The sequence below is a fragment of the Zootermopsis nevadensis genome, unplaced genomic scaffold, assembly GCF_977971745.1.
Source record: "Zootermopsis nevadensis isolate Lab colony 2312 unplaced genomic scaffold, Znev_1.0 Znev_ptg000001l, whole genome shotgun sequence".
NCBI lineage: Eukaryota > Metazoa > Arthropoda > Insecta > Blattodea > Termopsidae > Zootermopsis > Zootermopsis nevadensis.
In genome coordinates, this window is record NW_028259133.1 from 12284021 (window position 1) to 12302143 (window position 18123).

The following is an 18123-nucleotide window of genomic DNA, read 5'->3' on the forward strand; positions in this document are numbered from 1 at the left end:
TGAACAGAGTGACACATCTTGTTATTTGTTCGAACACAGTTTCATTCATGCGCCATCAGCAGAGATTGAGTCACTTAGCTCATCCAGTAGACTGAGTGACTACAGGGTTTGATTCCAAGTAGGGGTAAGGATTTTTTCTTCTCGTGTAGACAGCATATGTACTTGCCTACTTTTCGAAATAATGGTTACCGGAGCCACTTTTCCTCTCCCTGGTGGTAAGGCGGACGGTGGGTGAAGCTGATAATTCATTTCCCTCTATTGCTGATTTTCAGAATGTGTGGAGATTTTCTTCAACGCCCTCTGTATAGTGCTGCTTAAGTACAATGGCACTTTTACTTTTACCACTCCATAAAGGTGTATAGTTTCCTCTTGAACTTTATTGTACTGTCTTTATTTCATATTTGGAGGTACTCTGTTCGAATCTCAGTTGATATTCTATTTGGTACCGTTTTTCAAGTGTGTTAAGGTACAACCATAAAATAGGACACAGTAACCACTTTCCTGTCCCATAAAATTATAAGTTCGTATTCACCGTAGATTTAATCACGTATGATTGATTTATTAATTATGTAACGAATGTCACGTGTACGGTTTAGAGCCTAAAAAAGATGCTCGTTGTGAAACGAAGCTGTACGACTTTTTAATTAACCGTTGAGTGTGGAGATAATTTTGAAACCGGTTATATGTAGGCCTGGTTAAGCATCTGTTGTTTCGATAGTGATTAGAAAGGATTAGTGATATTGTACCCGCCAGTATACTTGGCGTCTGCACTCCATTGCAGTGATTTTGGCTCGGTACGGCTCGGCGGTCCTCTCTCCACGATGTGTACAACAGATAAATGTTATTTTGTCAGTAGTACTGAATTGGGCATGCGCAGATCGTGTCATATTAACCTTAGTCCTAACAGGTTACCCTTCTTTAAGACGCCAGGATAAATGTCACAGACATTAAGATTTTACATTGTGATGAAATTTTATATAAAGTGCACTTATTATTGAGAAAGTTAAAACCTAATTTCATGAACAGTAGAGGTAATATCGAGACAATATTAATAAAAATTAAATTTTCCAGGTAAATTTTAGTATACAGCTCAGCATTAAATTTCGTCGGAGTACTTCTAGTTTTGGAGATCAAACATACGAATGGAAGGACATGTTGGTTTCATGCAATTCGTGCGAAGAACGCATAAAATCTTACATTCTTAACGAAAGAAGAAGTCTTTCTTCGAGTTAAATAGTCTGTAGTAGCAAGCCCGAGCTGTGTAATAGTGTGAGATATGTGAAAGTATTAGTTCCGTAAACACAGGTCATAACCAATAACATCCCTTTCTAAAATGATGATTTAGCCGGGAGCGCAACTCTATACGAGAAGAAATGTGGAAAACAAGGCAAATGAGGCTTGCAGGAAATTATCTGGTTGTCGATTGTACAACGATAATTCCACTACTTCTGACTTCCCCGCAACATGACAAGTCCTGGCAGAAACGAGCAGTTGGCAAGCGAACCTAGTAGAGTTGCAACTATGATCGCTTGAAGTATGTGTGCGTGTGTTCGATATTCTTTCAAAAATTGCAACACAGCATTTCTTCTTATATTAGGAATTTGCTGACCCTAGTGAGTGCCATAAGTATTTTGAACGCCCAGTTTCTGTCCTACATCAGTTTAATTTTATCGAAGAGAATACCAGTAGAGTGTAGTTTAAATATTTGACTCTTAAATAGCGATTTCCCGAGAAAGCTACTTAATATAGTAAAGAAATTCCTGAAGGTTAGTTAGTGTTCATAGAATCCGATCACCGGTTCCAAACGAGAAAAATATGTGGCCAACTGCCAATAAAAATTCAAAATTTATTATATAATTTTCTGTATTCTATAATGTAACATCTTATGTTATTCTATGGAGCAGAGTCCATCTCAGAAGCTTAACCAGTGAAGAAATTCCCCGACTTTTGTGGAACCCAGAGTTCACAATAGTCGGTCACTGGATCTTATTTTAAGCTAGGCTTCGTCAAAGAAAAGTGAGGGTGTGTGGATTAGACTCAATTTTGTGATCACGATTGTAAACTTCCAGGTTCAGTAAAAGAAAGGGAATTTTTACCAGCTTAGCTACTATCATATTTTCTGTTCGAACTCTGATACATTAGTTAGCAGTCTAATTATTGCTTACTTTTGCAATGTTCAGACATCTTGCTGTAGTAAATTGACTGCCATGTTGATATTTAAATACAGCAATAGTAAGAATCACGAAAAACGAATGGTAGGTGCTGAAATGTCACTTTACCATTATAAAGACATCCCAGCCATTGCATAAAATTGGTGACATTTCATTAAAAGGGCAAATATTAATGTGAAATTTGATGTGCACTGTTAAATATAGCTACTCTGATAAAGCCAACGCCCTCCCAGGTCAAGACGCCATGCTTTCCCGCCCAGTCTACATGTCATGTAGAAACATTTCAAACCATTAATTATTCCATCCCTAGGTTAACACTTCATTTACACTAGAAAAATAGAAGTAACTCCGAATAACGTACTATTTTCAGTTTTCGGATGGAGAAGGCTTCCAAATAATGAAAGTTTGTTGGAAAAGCATTCGCGGACAGTCGATAAGGGTGTTCATCCAGGGTGAGGGCTCAGCGGGTGGTAACCAATCCTCATCGTTAGAAAGCTATGTTGTGTTGTGAAGTTGCGTCCCCTAAGCGTCGAAGGGAATGGATGTCAGTAAAATAAGATGTGATGTAGGCCCAATTCAACTTGTTCAGGATAATTGAGTATTCATGTGAACACGGTAGAGTGATCTTAGGGTTCTGTTATGTAATGTGATAGCGGATTTCAGACTTGGACGGATTTTTTGGTTAGCTGTTGTGAACACGTTAATTAACTTTCGGGTTTTATGAAATGTGGAAATTTTCTTAACCAGCTGATCGAATATCAGCTTCTCAAGGACCTTTGCTCCGTGGAGTTTCACGTGACCAAGTCTTAACTTGATTACATAATGCACCACTTCTTAAACTTTCTCTCAGGCGACCTTCATGCCACGAAATCATGGCTAGAGAGGCCAACAAGTGAATTTGGACCACATTTTTGACTTCTTACGGCATACTTAAATCGCCTGTCTAGACTTAAGTTTCGAAACCGGTGTCATTAAATACTGGTCCTCTAACTAAATTTGGTCACGTTTCATGTGTTTATCATAAACTAATCTAGTAATACTTAAAATTATTCATTGTAAGGACTTTTTCCATTGTCTGTTCTTTAAAACCACGACGTTGTATTATGTCTATCTAAGGGACCCAACAGAGTAGGCACCTCTCACCCGAAGATGGAGACAGAACCAGCCTCCGAAACTTCGTGGTTTTAAAGTACAGACGATGGAAAATGTCCTGACAATGAATAATTTTAAGTGTAAACTACCGTCGTCAAAACCCTTTAGAAGTAATCTAGAAATAATTTTTTCTATAGGTTTTATGAAAAACTTAGGCACTGTTTTGTATTTCAATATACTGATATAATGTATGCATACATAATTATCGAGTACTGAAATAAAATGTTTGGAATTGAGAACTTTTTAAAAAAATAAGTGAGTCGGGTTATCCGAATCAGTAAAATTACTGGCTGAACTGGACTACTGGGGCGCATTCCCTGACACAGGCACGCTAATTCCGACTTAGGAAACATCCAACTTCATGTCTTCCTCGCTCCAACACGTCTTCACGGCGTGATGTTTGAGAACTGGAAAAATTTCGTAACTAGGTAGTCTTATCATGTTTTGAGGCACAGAAACACGTTTCTTATTGTATTAATCTTTAGATTACCGACCGGTTGGGAAGTGTGACGTGTCGTTTTCCCAAAGGCATATTCTTCAAGGAAAGGTTGCCACATAATACTTACAATGATAGCATTGCATCTTGTATGAAGCATGGGACCACATTCAGTCTCCCGAGAGAAAGTTATAGGTTCGTCACTGTGTAGCTAGTCTGTCTTATGTAACTTCCGTGTAAGAACGGAGAAAGTGGCTGTCGAGTGAAAGTATTTCTCATAAGATGTAGGTCCTAAAAGAGCCTGACTGAATCGAACTTGACACAGCTTGCGTAGCGAGATGTTTGTACTTAACCATAAACGTTAAAATGCAAATTAGTGAAACTTTGTCTGTTCTCTAAGGAACTTAAAAATCAGAAGTAATTAACACCCTTTAAGATTTTCCGTCTGGAAATAAGGAACAAACAATCATGTGTATGCAAATTAATGTATCTTTGCTGTTCTGTAACGAATCTAACGATAAAAAATAATTAAGCTACACTGCAACATTTCCCCCCGGAAATAAGGAGCAAAATATTCGTGTTTATGGTCTAGGAATAACTTTAATTCCTTGAAAACCATTCTCTTAGTACAAGGGTGGTAGGACTGCGGCTTTTAATGCTGCAGTTACTTTGTTCTGTTAGAACATTCGCGTCCGACTCCGATTAAAAAACAAGCGACTGTTCCAGGGGTCATCACAATCTTCGGGAAATCATAACCACCTGTCGGTAAGAAGTACTAATTCCATGTTATTCGGCACTTCCTTGTGAGGATACGTATAGCTAAATGTTTCACGAACAGCTAAAAGCGATTTGGATGCGAAGTCATGTTCATGAATGAACAGATGTTCTGTTCGTGATTACATCATGTTCGCACCCGCGCAGCGGCCTAGCAATAAAGGTGACCTTGACCCCGAATATTACGCGGTGTAGACTCCATATCGTAGTGTGTGATCGTTGTTGCATTGCGCTTTGAACGGTGCGTTCTGCATTTCTTGGAATCATAATAATATCAAAAGATATTTCAGACGAAGTAGATTTTAATCAAATGCATATTTTGTTATATGCCTATGCAAATTTTTGTATTTCACCTATGTGGACTGAAATGAATTTCTCTCGGCAGCCCAAAAATCCGAACTGTGTGGTGTAAATAAACCAAATAACAGTACGCGCATTGTTAACTGCTTAGAAGGTACTGTAGAGCAGAGGTATTCAGGTCAGAACGTCAAGTTGCCTTCACCGGGCTGACCTTTATTCAGTCAACTGCCATGTGTCGACTCATTACGTCTAACCTTGGCACTGCATGATGCATCAAAGTTAAAATGTTCCAGTCATCTCAGGAATAAATCGTATTCCTTTTACATTTCTATTTCTTGGTCGTTAGGCGAAGGCCTGTGTTATTTTATCCTACAATACATTTTTAATACTGATTACATTTCTTATTTCTTGTTTGTGTGGACTGTTCTCCTTCACTTCCACGACAGATCGATTCTGAAACAGCGGAATCGAACTACATGACCGAGTGGATAGCACTGCTACTTTGTATTAATCGTTCATGGATTCAAATCTCGGCCAAGATTTTTGTGATTTTCCTCAGTCCTAGACTAATTAAATTCGGTCACGACAGTTTCCTTCCATATCCTTTCCAAGTCCGTATTCATTGATCATCTATGATTCGATGTTGTTAAATAAACAATTAATAAGTAAAATATGAAATAATAAAGCATATAGATTAGCGTGGTTTAGCTTTGGCCCGCGTGCCACTTATAACCACGCCCGCGAACTTGTGTGTTAATTTGTTACTAGTTGCACATGCTACTGGCTTTAAAGCCCCACCGTGAAATGTAAGTTTTCTGAGTAAAATCGTATCAGATGTACGCTGTTACTAGAGCAGATTACAAGTGATTCGGAAATCCATAGCAATTTGTGCATATTTCAATTAACCTAACATTTGAACGTACAACTTACTGCAGGAATTTGTAGTTCGAATCGAAAAATAGTGCCGGGAGGGGTTGGATTCAATGGTAAAACTATTCCTGGCCCGAGGGAAGGAAAAATTGGACCTCCCTGAGCTCTTTATACTTGGAAATACTCATTGAATAAACCATAAATTAATAAAATATGAAATAATACATTTTCTGGATTGTTCGAAATACTTGAGCGACTGATAGACACGTCACAGGACTATCTGCATAAGACGAAACGACACAGAAATTCATTGGATTAGGGATCAAACCCGTGACCTCCAGTGTGATTGGCACAGATCTGACTTTTACCTTATTTGTTATGGTTTCATCATCACAAGATTACAGACATTCGGGCCAGAACAGACCATGAATTGACGTTGATTGTGGTTGTGGTGATGATGTGTATCATTACATTGTAAACCCTCGGATCTGACTGGTACAAAGCACAGCACGGAAATGTACTCTATCTCTCTCTCTCTCTCTCTCTCTGTCTGTCTTTCTTCTCTGAAGGCAGCGAAACTTGTAATTCGGACTTCGTACAGAAAAGGAGTAGGGACACCATCAGGAAATGGCAATGGTTATCAATGCCGTTTTGCTGGAGAGAAAGTCATTCTGGAATTGAAAATGAGCTGTGTATATATTTACACCTAAACCCCCATATCCTTTGTGAATGTTTTTGACAGGCGTTCGTTCATTCAAGTTCTGTTGAACCGGAAGCGATGAGAGAAGGCGGTTGTCACTGTATCTCTGCTGTTATACGAGATGGATGTTCAGAAAGTAACAGGACTAAGAAGGAACTTTGTCGCGTTAAATTTACTTGCTACCCATAGAAATGTTTTACTTGTATCTAGTCCACCCATTCGGAATTATCAAACTCAAAATTGCGATCGCACAATTTGTTTCATCTTATCGGGACAGGAAACGACGTGCGTAACTGGAGAATCCGGTGAATGAACCTTCATCTGCCTGCCTCCCTGTCTACATTACTTATTTGTAAATCCGTCAGCGAATGACATTATTTACCAGGTATTATTAGGGTGATTAAATCAAGGAAAGCCACATGGGCGGGTCATGTTGCATACGTACATGGAAGAGATGGACTGTAAATACAAAGATTTATTCCGAAATTCTGAAGGTAAGATACTTCTTGGGAGACCAACGCGTATATGGAACGTGACTGTGGCACTGGATTTTAAATGTAATGTGAGGGTGTGGAATGGACTCATCTGTATTTTGATATGACACAATGGGAGAATATTATGGATACGGCAGTAAAGTTTCTGATTCCATAAAGGCGGGGAATTTTGTGACCAGCTAAGTGACTACCAGTTTCTCAAGGTCTACACAGATCCCCATAAAATTACGTCGTCTGCCTGTTTCCCCGATAAAGTCGGATTGTTCCTTTTTTTAAAGTGGATGATTATCAAGTTAATCTATAATCATTGTTCCGGGCATGATGATATAACCCAAGTTCTGGGAAGTAGCCTCCGTAGACCCCAACTTCCCTTTAATCGCTTCGACCCGCGTTTGATGGAGTTCAGCCAACTTGCCAGCCTTTATACGTAAGTCCAACTACCCGAAAGTTTCCGGATATAACCTCAAACTTTTGCACCGAAGTGTAATTAAGTTGCGTATAAAGGCACACATCGTAAGAAATCGATGCTCAACTTTTTCATTTTAATTGCTACAGACGTTGACACATCACATTATATTTGGAACACGGATACGTTATAAACCGTTTTCAGCAATACATAGGCCTCTACTTGTCTGGTAGTATAAACCACAAGTTCAGCAACGCAATGTAGCGAGTGTCGTACGGTACTGACAACCGGGTTCGACTCCCGATACTGCAGAATTTATCTGACCACAACGTCCACATCGGTCTCCTCTCCATTGAGTCCCGGGGTTATTTCCTCTTGGGTAAAGCGGCCAAACGTGAAACTTGAGGCTAAGAATTCATTGATTATATAATAAATTAATTTTGTCGTTTCGTCTGATACAAATTCTAAAACAAGCTAGTTAGTTGCTAGTTAATGACTGGAAAATCGAAAGTCATCAACACACAGTCAGAAATACTCTCCCTTAAGGCCCAAAATCACTTAACATTATCATGGCAACGGTTGACACCACACACATCCATAAATATCACGTAAGACTCTGAATCCCATAACAGGGAATGATCACCAATCAACACTTCAATCAGATTTTGACACAACATGAAAAAGTATGTTTTTACTTTATCACGTTGTCTCCCCGTCGATCTGAAGTTAAAACGATTTGCAGGAAATGCTTTGTGCAGAAGTGTTTGCGCTCTGACAGCTTAACTAGCGTGTGGTTCAGTGTGACGTTACTCGACTTGCACACTAGAGCCGGTTGATGCAGAAAACCGTGCCAACAGCTTCTTAAAAGTGAAAACATAGCCACTTGTTTTGTTTCTGGACTCGTGCCTCAAGGGACCTCGTTAAAAGGACATGCGTTTCTGAACTTGGCATATAAATATCCGATGGCTGATTTGGCTTTGTGCCTTTATGTTAGATTGAATCGCTTCTTAATTTTCTCTCACTTCATTATACTGAGCTCTTCAATCTCCAGGTGATTGCGTCCTCATACTGCGTCTCCGAAACTAATGAAGTATTAAATTTGAAGATTTCTGTTTTCTGGGTTGTTGCGCTGTGGAGTCTGGTAGATGTTTACTAACGTTTCAGAGGTCATACTGCCTCCATCATCAGAGTATGAAGATTTCTGTCTTCTGGGTTGTTGCGCTGTGGAGTCTGGTCGATGTTTACCAACGTTTCAGAGGTCATACTGCCTCCGTCATCAGGGCGATGAGTATGAAGATTTCTGTTTTCTGGGTTGTTGCGCTGTGTAGTATGGTAGATGTTTACCAACGCGCCCTGATGACGGAGGCAGTATGACCTCTGAAACGTTGGTTATCATCGACCAGACTACACAGCGCAACAACCCAGAAGACAGAAATCTTCATACTCACCGCTGTGAAAACCTCAAATCTTACACAGTATTAAATTTGTTACCGAATGTCAACAGTTAAAGTTGTAAGGGGGATTTTAAATTTGATTAATATCGGTCAAAAACATGAAGCTCAGATAGGCCTAACTTTTACAGATTTTATAAAAAATAGGCTCATAATACAAGAAATTGGTACAGTCTGTACGAAGATGTATAAAGTCTGTTTGAAATGTTTTTCGAAGTGACTATTTAATATCATTTTAATAATATCCTCCTGTCTTCACCTCGGTTTACTCCCATCAAGTTTTCGATTAAAAACTTACATTGAAACTGTCAAACTGTCACAGAGACAAAATCAGCAGGAAGTTAAACAGTAATGAATGAATTAATGGGATGCCTATTTGATCATGAATAACGAATAGATTTTGTAAATTGTCTGAAATTTATTTGATATTATTTTGTCGCGTTTTCGTGATTTTGTGGGTAATCACTGGACTGAGACTTCTCTCCGCCCTAGCCAAGTTAGCAACAAACGTAATCATTTAATAATTCACCCAACTTGGAAACTGATGAATCATTAATGCTGTCGAAGATTGTCTTGCAACCACTTACGCCCACGCAGAAAGCAACTTTATTTGATTGAAGACTTATTAAACGCCAGCCAACACGTAATTTCGTTTTAAAAATACTCATAAATCTTAATATTTATTTTTTCCCATGTTGTTATTAATATATGTGCTTTTCTGTATACATTCCTCGATAGTTTACGGATTTAAACTTTAGCTGTAAATTGTATTGATATTCATCAATAATTGTAGTCCTGTATAGCTCGTCTGTTGTACGAAGAATCCAATTAGGGCCATGTGGTTTCTGTATAAGGGACTATCTGGTTAGGTTGAAGGGAAGGGCTGTGTTATACTATTTCGGTTGTGGTTTTCGGGATTCAACTTAAAGATGGACATTACTCCGAAATGTCACACGGCATTACAACCCATAACACACCGAACGACATTTTCACTGTCGTGAGAACCACAAGTCTTTGAACATGACTGTCTTCTGGGATATTGCACTGTGTAGTCGGGTAGAAATTGACATGTTTCACAGGTATTTATTGACTCCATCATCAGGGCTGTGATGATGGAGCACCTCTGAAACATCGGTTCTTGTTCCGTACATGTCATCCTTCTGTTCAACTAAAATCAAAAAGCCATACTCTGCACAATGAATGGTAACAAGTTTTTGATATACAACTTGAGGTGTGTATCTGCCTCACTCGATTTCTTGGGAAAAATAAAAATTTTAAAAATTAAGAAGGAAGAAATTTTGCAAATATTAACACCAAAGATTGCTATTATTTATAAATGTTATTATGGTGTCCTAAATACAGAAGCGTTTAACAACTTCCCAACAAGATCGGCCTTACACTTTAGTTCGTAAGCGAATTTCCTGGCTGTCCCCGCCTATACGTGGGCCTATTATGACCTAGCGGAAGCCTGTTGTGTCTTAATATGCGCTGTTGTCACTGCAAACGATGCAAATTCCTCGGCGCTCGTTACGTGCTTCGACAACTGCTGGTTCCAATTCTTGGACGCAGAACTCCGCGCCTAGTCTGAAGATTTACTGCACCCCCCTCCCCTTCATGTCCTCCGTGGATAGTCAGGTCACATACGATTTGTTTTGTGCGGCCTGCTTGCATTTTATCATTCTGGAAAACACGCCTTATTAATATCGTCAGTATTCTGGAGTAGGCCTGCCTGTCTCTGTGAACAGTTGTTTAGCGTAATGAAGAACATCAAGTCCAGAATTAGAAGGCGTCGTAATAGTTAACACTTCATGGGAGCATGCCAATTGCAATAGAAATTAAACTTCGCATTGAAAGAAAACGCAAGGAGAAACAGCGCTATGTACCGTACTTATAAGTCATATGTGGACCTATTCGCAGAAGTATGCCGTGGTGTTTCAATAGATTTTCCTCATTTGCGGCCCACTGGTCGATAAAAAAAGGTGGATGTGCCCCCAGGTCTGGGAGAGATTGACAACACCTTGATTTAAATTTTCGTTTCTGGCCACACAAGCCAAGAACTGTAGCAGTTCGGTGTTCATAGGCACGAGAAACAGTCTGAATGTTATTCTGCTCTGAATAACCGTGGACAGATTGAAGCCAAATGCTTATTAATTATGCATTTACTGTCGCTTGTTTCTAATAACCAGTTCTTTCATTACATGTTCCGGTCCTCGGACCATCAGTATCATTTGTCCCCATCTATGGGTCTCCATACAGGGAAAAGTACGTGTTTGTCAATTTGAGGGGGGGGGGTTGTTTACAGGCTGTCCACAGTTCCGTGAATGAAGGTCGTTGTTCTCATGATGGTCTGAGGGCCAAAATATGTTGCAGAGAAACTGAATTTAGTCAAAACACATGTTGTTAGATGGTGGTGATACGAAATTCGAAGTGCGAGTAAAACCGAGGCCGCATACCGTGTTGTGTGAACCAGGCTGCTGATGATCGCTGGGATGGAAACGTTTTGTGAATCCATTCATAATTTCTTTTTCCATACCTCGCCTGATCCGTCAGCGTTATTGGATTACAAAAGCCTTTTTTATGCTCTCCGAGTGGAGCCTGCTAGAACTGTTTCAGTGTTTTAAAATTTGTTTACAGTCGATTCGATGGAGAGAGAGAAGTGTAACGGAAATACGTGGTATGGAGGTCGAGAATCGGCCTAAATGCCGATCGACTTAGTACATTTCATGTCACACTTCGTTGTCGGGTGACAAAGTCGACGCTGGTACGATAACTGCGTCTGCGTAAAACCTCTTGCAGAAGGTGTAGCTTTTATCCCTTTGAAGCCGAAGTTCGTCTAAACAGTAGTTAAGAAATTGGTCCGTACCGCAAAGGAAACAACGCATGATCATTGCAAAGATCTACTAGTTGATGCTGTTTAGGGAAATGATCACTGTTTATTCTGAGAATTCTAGAGATCCCACAAATACAATGTGTGAGTAAAATTCAGAGTTACTTAATGTTAAAGTATGTGGCACATAAAATAACTACTCAATGGATTAAACTCGTTTGTACGTATGAGTCCGTTATTCAAACTCGTTACTTTGCCTTTTACACCTTTTTTCTGTCCCCGAACTTCCTAATTTGCACTTTCCATGTGATCACATCGAGGAGGAACAGATGGGTGGGACGTAATATCACGTATGAGTAAATTAGAAATGCATACAGAAATTAAGTCGGGAAACCTGAATTTCTTCCAGATTACGCGGCGTAACGCCCGCCGTGAGAACCTGACAAATGAACTAAAACTAATATTACAAGTTACTTTTAAGTACGCAGTGGGACTTCGATTAATCGAGGTGAACTGGGCCGTGGCTGCCTCAGATATTAGAAATTCAATTTCATCTACTTTTATAGCGGTTCGAAATTTGTGCATAACGTACACTAATTGCAGTAAATTAATAACTGATTCAAACCAAGGAGAGATTTTCCTGTCTGGCAAGTTTGTAAGGAGCCTGCGCAGAAACACGATATGTCCACGAATTAATCTTCTGGAGAGTGAAGTTGGTAGGACCAATGGCGTCTCGGCTAACAGTCTGCTGTATTTAGTTGAAAATGGGACAGTAGAGATCCCACTGTAATCAATAAATTTATTCAATTACTTTTTAAAAATATTGTTGAAACAGTCTAACAGAAAGCAAAACAAGTTAACCATAGTAATCAAAGTAACCCTCGGATTTTACCATCCAGCCACTTCTGCGTGCAGAAATGCATTTAGATCTTAATGTAAAGTGTCCGTTACTGTTGTCCGATTTCAACCAAAATTCGAAAGTGTCAACAGATTTTATCCAATGTACCTACCCATAAATGGAACTTACGCCTTCCAGTCCGTAGATCGGGTTCACCTTTTCAGATGTAATAAGATTTAGGCGAAGAGAATACAGTTCCTGACTTTGTTGTGAGTGTATGGTGAACGTCACATTGCCCCCGCGTCCCCTCCCATTCAACGCGGAAATGCTTTACAGCAGACTCTTAAAATTCCGGTTGGATCTCGCGGACACGTTGGGACAAAACCCTGGGAAGTTCGAATAGATTCACGCCAGAGTGCAGTAATGTGCCAGGAGCTGTGGTTTGATAACGTTGACTCTATTATTAGATCACCGTGGTAGAACGTGGTTTCGTAATAAGAAAAATGGGACTGTGTCGGACTGGTAGACTTGTTTTGAAAGAAATTATATTGATCGAGGAATCTCTCTGATATTACTTTTATGTAATTCGGGATGTCTGGAATTTAATCCCCCACAGGCCAGATGTCTGTATTTCATTATAATATTAATGAAATAAATTGTTTCTTCCCATACTGCAATATTCCTCATGCGTGATCAAGGGATTATGTATGGCTTGTTAAAATGAGCTTGTATTAGCATTATTGTATTCCACATTTCCATTTGGCTTTAAAAGTTGCATGTTTTCCGTGGTCTTCAAAACATGAACTTCCTGCAAGATTTAGTGATCAGCTACTTCCTTTGTAAGTTACTAGGGGGGGGGGGGGGGACACTGACTCAGCCAACATGTATAGTGATTTCTTTTGTTTTAACTATATAATTTCATACGTAGCAAGAAAGGATAAACATTATTGTGGTTCATTATTTTTACTAAGCAGTAATACTTTCAAAATATTTTAAGAGAAGTGAAACATTTTCAGTATCGTCAAACTAACATGCACAGGTTATAAGTGTCATTCATGTGGATGGAATCTTTGTTAAATTTTTAGTAGATTTTGAAAAGCCAGCGATGTGCATAATTGGAGTTAAAAATAATGGATAACTTTTGGAGGAGACCATTATCATTTTATTACTCTTGTTTTATAAAGATCACTTTATTTTCGCCTCCCTTAATTTCTTCCTTTATAGATATTCTACTCTGAAGGTCGTTAAACCAGCTAGAAGTGTGATCACTCGCTGTATAGCCTTCGTAAAGTAGTCTGTAAAACTTAAAACAGAAAGAAATGGTACATTTGTATCTTTGATATGAAATATGAACTTGTTGTTTGTTTCAGTATCTGGCCAGTGGTTGGGCAGGCCACTACAGTTTTCGCTGCCAACCTGTTGACTATTCCAATAATCCAATGGCTTTGAGAGTAAGTACCTCACATTTAATTCAGAGGATTAACACTAACTTCTCAGTCATACAAACCAGGACTGTGTGTATACACGCACACATGCAGGGATGTAGACAAAATTATTAGAATTCAGTAGCATCGTCTTCTTTATTACGCCGTCTCCTTTACAGGAGGTTGGCGACATATTATGAACAGGATCCTTCCGTCCTTTTCTCGGACTGGGACCTGTTCATCTATGTTTTTTACGCAGGTGATACAGAAGTGGTTTTCCATTGCTTTCTTCTGGAGTAATTGACAAAGTCCAAAAACTCCGTAATCCAGACTGAACTAGTTATTGCATGAGAAGCATATATTACCGTCGCAAATGAGTGGTCTTTAATCCCATAAATCAACCAATCATAATAGCAAAATTAGCTTATGATCATAATCACCATTGAATATGAAGTCCATTTTAAATAACACGTATTTCTAGTCGAAACTTGCAGTGTGTATGTGAGGTACAAATGCTTTTTTTGAGGTTATGAGGGTTTTTGGCTTATCCCTTCAGCACCTGGCACCATTCCTATATGAGGCATAGGAGGTGTTTTAAGGGCCATTGGAAAACAGTTACTGAACACAGTTAACTAATCCAAGTTGAGAAATGCTAGTTCCCTCATTACAATCGCAGTTTAATCACGTTTAAAATGACTGAGTATAAATTCAGTTCATAATATAAAATTAAATATTTTTCTTTTTTCAGATGGCAAGGACATGTTGGTGGTATTACTTCTCCAAATTCACAGAATTCTTTGACACGGTAAGAGAAATTCACATATTACTGTAGCATATTATATAAGATTTGAAGCTTTCATGGTGACACAATAAAATCATCTCAGGTGATCAACCATGTACTCAATTAATTTTCAAAGGTTCATAGACTGTGTAGGATTTGAGGTTTTCACAGCGGTGAGTATGAAGATGGCCGTAGTCTCTTAGAAGTTCTACCAGACTACACGGTGCACCATCCAGAAGACAGCCACCTTCATTCATAGACTGTCTCCATAATCAGGAATCAATATCAGTTAATCACGTGGCTAATGATCACCGAAGAAGACCTCACTGCATGTGTGTTATTTCATGAATTTAATATCCTGACCCCAATCATAAATATATAAAACACTCAGTATTTTTACGATTATGTTTACATAATAAGTGTGTTTATTTTCTAGTTGTTTTTTATCCTTCGAAAGAAGAATAACCAGGTGTCAAATCTCCATGTTATACACCATGGTTGCATGCCAATGAGCGTATGGATGGGAATGAAATTTGCTCCTGGTGAGTAAGTTTGCATACAAGATTTGAACGCATAAATATCTATTAAAATATAACTTTCGCCTGAGTTGTAACGTGATTAAGAATCCTGTTAGCATTGTCATAGTAGGAGGAGTAGCTGTTTCCCAAAAGAGTTATGATTCAGCGTGTGGTTAAAAGTGAAATTTACACAAATTCTATACTTACTAACCATTCAGGTTCCTTCTGTACTACAGTATAGCTTTGAAGGCTTACAAACCTGCAGTAGTAGCCATCGTAATAGCAATAGTAATATAACCGTTATCATCCGTGTATCACGGCTCATGCATGATCCAGCTGGCCATGCACTGCACTAGCATACTGCTAAACCATTAACCCTGGAGTTATAGTCTGTTGGCAGCCCTGTAATATGGGGGTTTAAGTCTCCTATTAAGCGGCCCATTCACATACGAGTCTGGCTCAGCGAGCTTGACTCGTGAGCCGGGCTCGGATATATTTCACCACACATGCATAGCAGACTCGGCTCGTGACACCTCACCCACAAACGAGTTTGGCTCAATGGAACCCGAGTCGAGCCAGACTCGCAAGCCAGACTTTTACGTGGATGGGCCGCTTAACTATGTTATGAAGGTCAATCAACAGTAAAGACACATGTCCCATTTGTAAATTCGTTGCAGACTTAAGAACGTCTAACATACATCACCTCTTCGTTGCACCATTTAAATTCAGTATATTTTGATATTTTGTTTTGTGTTGTAGGTGGCCACAGCACATTCTTTGCACTGCTCAACACATTTGTACACATCATCATGTACTTCTACTACATGGTCTCTGCAATGGGACCCAAGTATCAAAAATATATCTGGTGGAAGAAATACCTGACAAGTTTCCAAATGGTAAATTTCATTGCATTTGTTTACAAAAAATATGACTTATTAAGATAATTGGCACTATTATTATTAATATAATCCGTGGCGTAACAGCCCTCGAGCCAAAGCCGACTAGCTGGCCTCATGTTAACATGCCTAAGCAGAGGTGAACAATCATCCAACCAGATATAGGGTTGCGTGTGGTCAGCCCGACGAACCCCCAGCCATTGGTAGTTTTCATGACCGGATTATGCTACCCATTGTAGCTCCCCAATTTCCTCACCGTCACCGGTCCCATACACCGGTCAAAGATCTCATGAGAAATCTTTCCCCGAGACTCGAACCAGCGTGCATTCTGTATCACCGGTCCAAAGCATGATGCCTCAGACCGCACGGCTATGACGCGGGACACTATTATTATTATATATAATAATATAGTTGCTAAAGAATCCTTTGAGTACAATGACTGTGACAAAAGTACAGTAGAGTCTTGATTATCTGACATTGTTTTATGTGATGTGCCATGTCAGAATGGCTAACTTTATCAACAGTTAACTCACCATATAACAGAATGAACCACACCCCCCACAATGCACTTTCTTCACTTTATGTACTCAGTTTCTGCAGACATATTACTGTTCAGGCACTGGCATGACCTTAGGGCAAAGAAAGTGAAGGAAGGTCACAAGCAAATACCAACTACTAATTTATTTTTTATATAAAAAGTTTCATTTACAAATTTACATTGTTTTTTTTGGTATTTTTTCATTTGATGCCTTACAGTATTTCCTTTGCAATTTAATATCGTAAATTAAGTTGGTATTTACCCTCATCTTTTTCATTAGTCTTCCATATTATCCAACATTTTCGATTATCTGACTGTCCTTCATTCCTGTTTAGGTTGGATAATTGGGACTCTACTGGAAATACTTGGAACAAAAGCGAGATTCATGAAAAAATTACAATATGGAAATAAACTATTCATTTCATACCCATTTATCTATTAATTTCTAAGAAGTAGAGATTAAAATATATGAAACTATTTCACATTTGTTACAATTTGGGTTGAAAGATTGATTCAGGAAAGAACAATGCTCAAACAATGTGACGAATGTAGTAAATTTGTCTTTAAGACAGATGACTTAGTGGCAAAAACTGTTTAATGAGGAACTTACCACAACAAATCTGTTTTGCTGTGTAATCTAAATGACTTGTGCTATTAAAATTGTGTGTGTATTTGCAGGTGCAGTTTGTGCTGATATTTGCACATCAGTTCCAGATACTGTTTTACTCAGACTGTAATTATCCTAAAGGTTTTATGGTCTGGATTGGTCTCCATGGAGTTTTGTTCCTCTTCTTGTTTTCGGACTTTTATAAAACAAGCTATGTAAAAAGTGAGAGGTTGAGGAACACCAATTCTGGGGCATGCATGGTAAGTGGTGTAAAGTGTTAGAGTTGGCAGTATGTGAATGATACAAGTTATATGAAATATAAAATTACCATAACCTTTATTATATGAGAGTAGTGGGTTTAACCCCCCACCCCACCCCAGACTACCAGTTGGACTTAAATCTAGTGTTAATAGTTTAGCTGTATGTTCGCGCAACACATGGTCAACTAGACTGAACAAAAGGCACAACGCACGGTTGACGAAGGTTAATTTCAGGCATGCGTGACTGAATTCCACAGACTCAATTTGACTGAGGCAAAGTACTGGAAACATTCACAAAGAAATATCACCAGACATTTGCCTTCATATTAGGTTCCTTGTTGAATGACGATTTATCAACTGGATTTGTTTTGTAATGTTAAATGGAAAATTGGTTATGAGTGATGAAGGAAATGGTTGTATTCTGTTTTAAATTATTATCTCGGTATTTGTCTGGACTGAGACGGGGAAGAATCACGAATATTAAAGTAAGAATCGAACCTGGTATTTCTTGAATACGAAGCAAGTGTACCGATCACTCAACTGCGATTTCTTTCTGCAGATGTTGATGTGACAAATAATATTAAGACAAGACAATTGCTACTCTGATTCTTAAACCAGCATTTTTGTTTTCTAGTAAACAAATTATTTAATTGCTTATAATTTATTATGAGTAGCACAAC

The 18123-nt window shown here is 38.8% G+C and overlaps 1 protein-coding gene across 3 annotated transcripts in view; it reads left to right on the forward strand.

Annotated features, from left to right (window-relative positions):
- Positions 1 to 18123, forward strand: part of LOC110829941 (very long chain fatty acid elongase AAEL008004) — a 124843-nt gene that overhangs the window by 96206 nt on the left and 10514 nt on the right. For all 3 annotated transcript variants that reach the window (XM_022064184.2, XM_022064185.2, XM_022064183.2), the window contains exons 4-8: positions 13790 to 13870; positions 14592 to 14648; positions 15061 to 15166; positions 15902 to 16038; positions 17255 to 17443. In XM_022064184.2, the coding sequence (XP_021919876.1) occupies positions 13790 to 13870; positions 14592 to 14648; positions 15061 to 15166; positions 15902 to 16038; positions 17255 to 17443 (570 nt within the window). The remainder of the gene's footprint in view (positions 1 to 13789; positions 13871 to 14591; positions 14649 to 15060; positions 15167 to 15901; positions 16039 to 17254; positions 17444 to 18123) is intronic.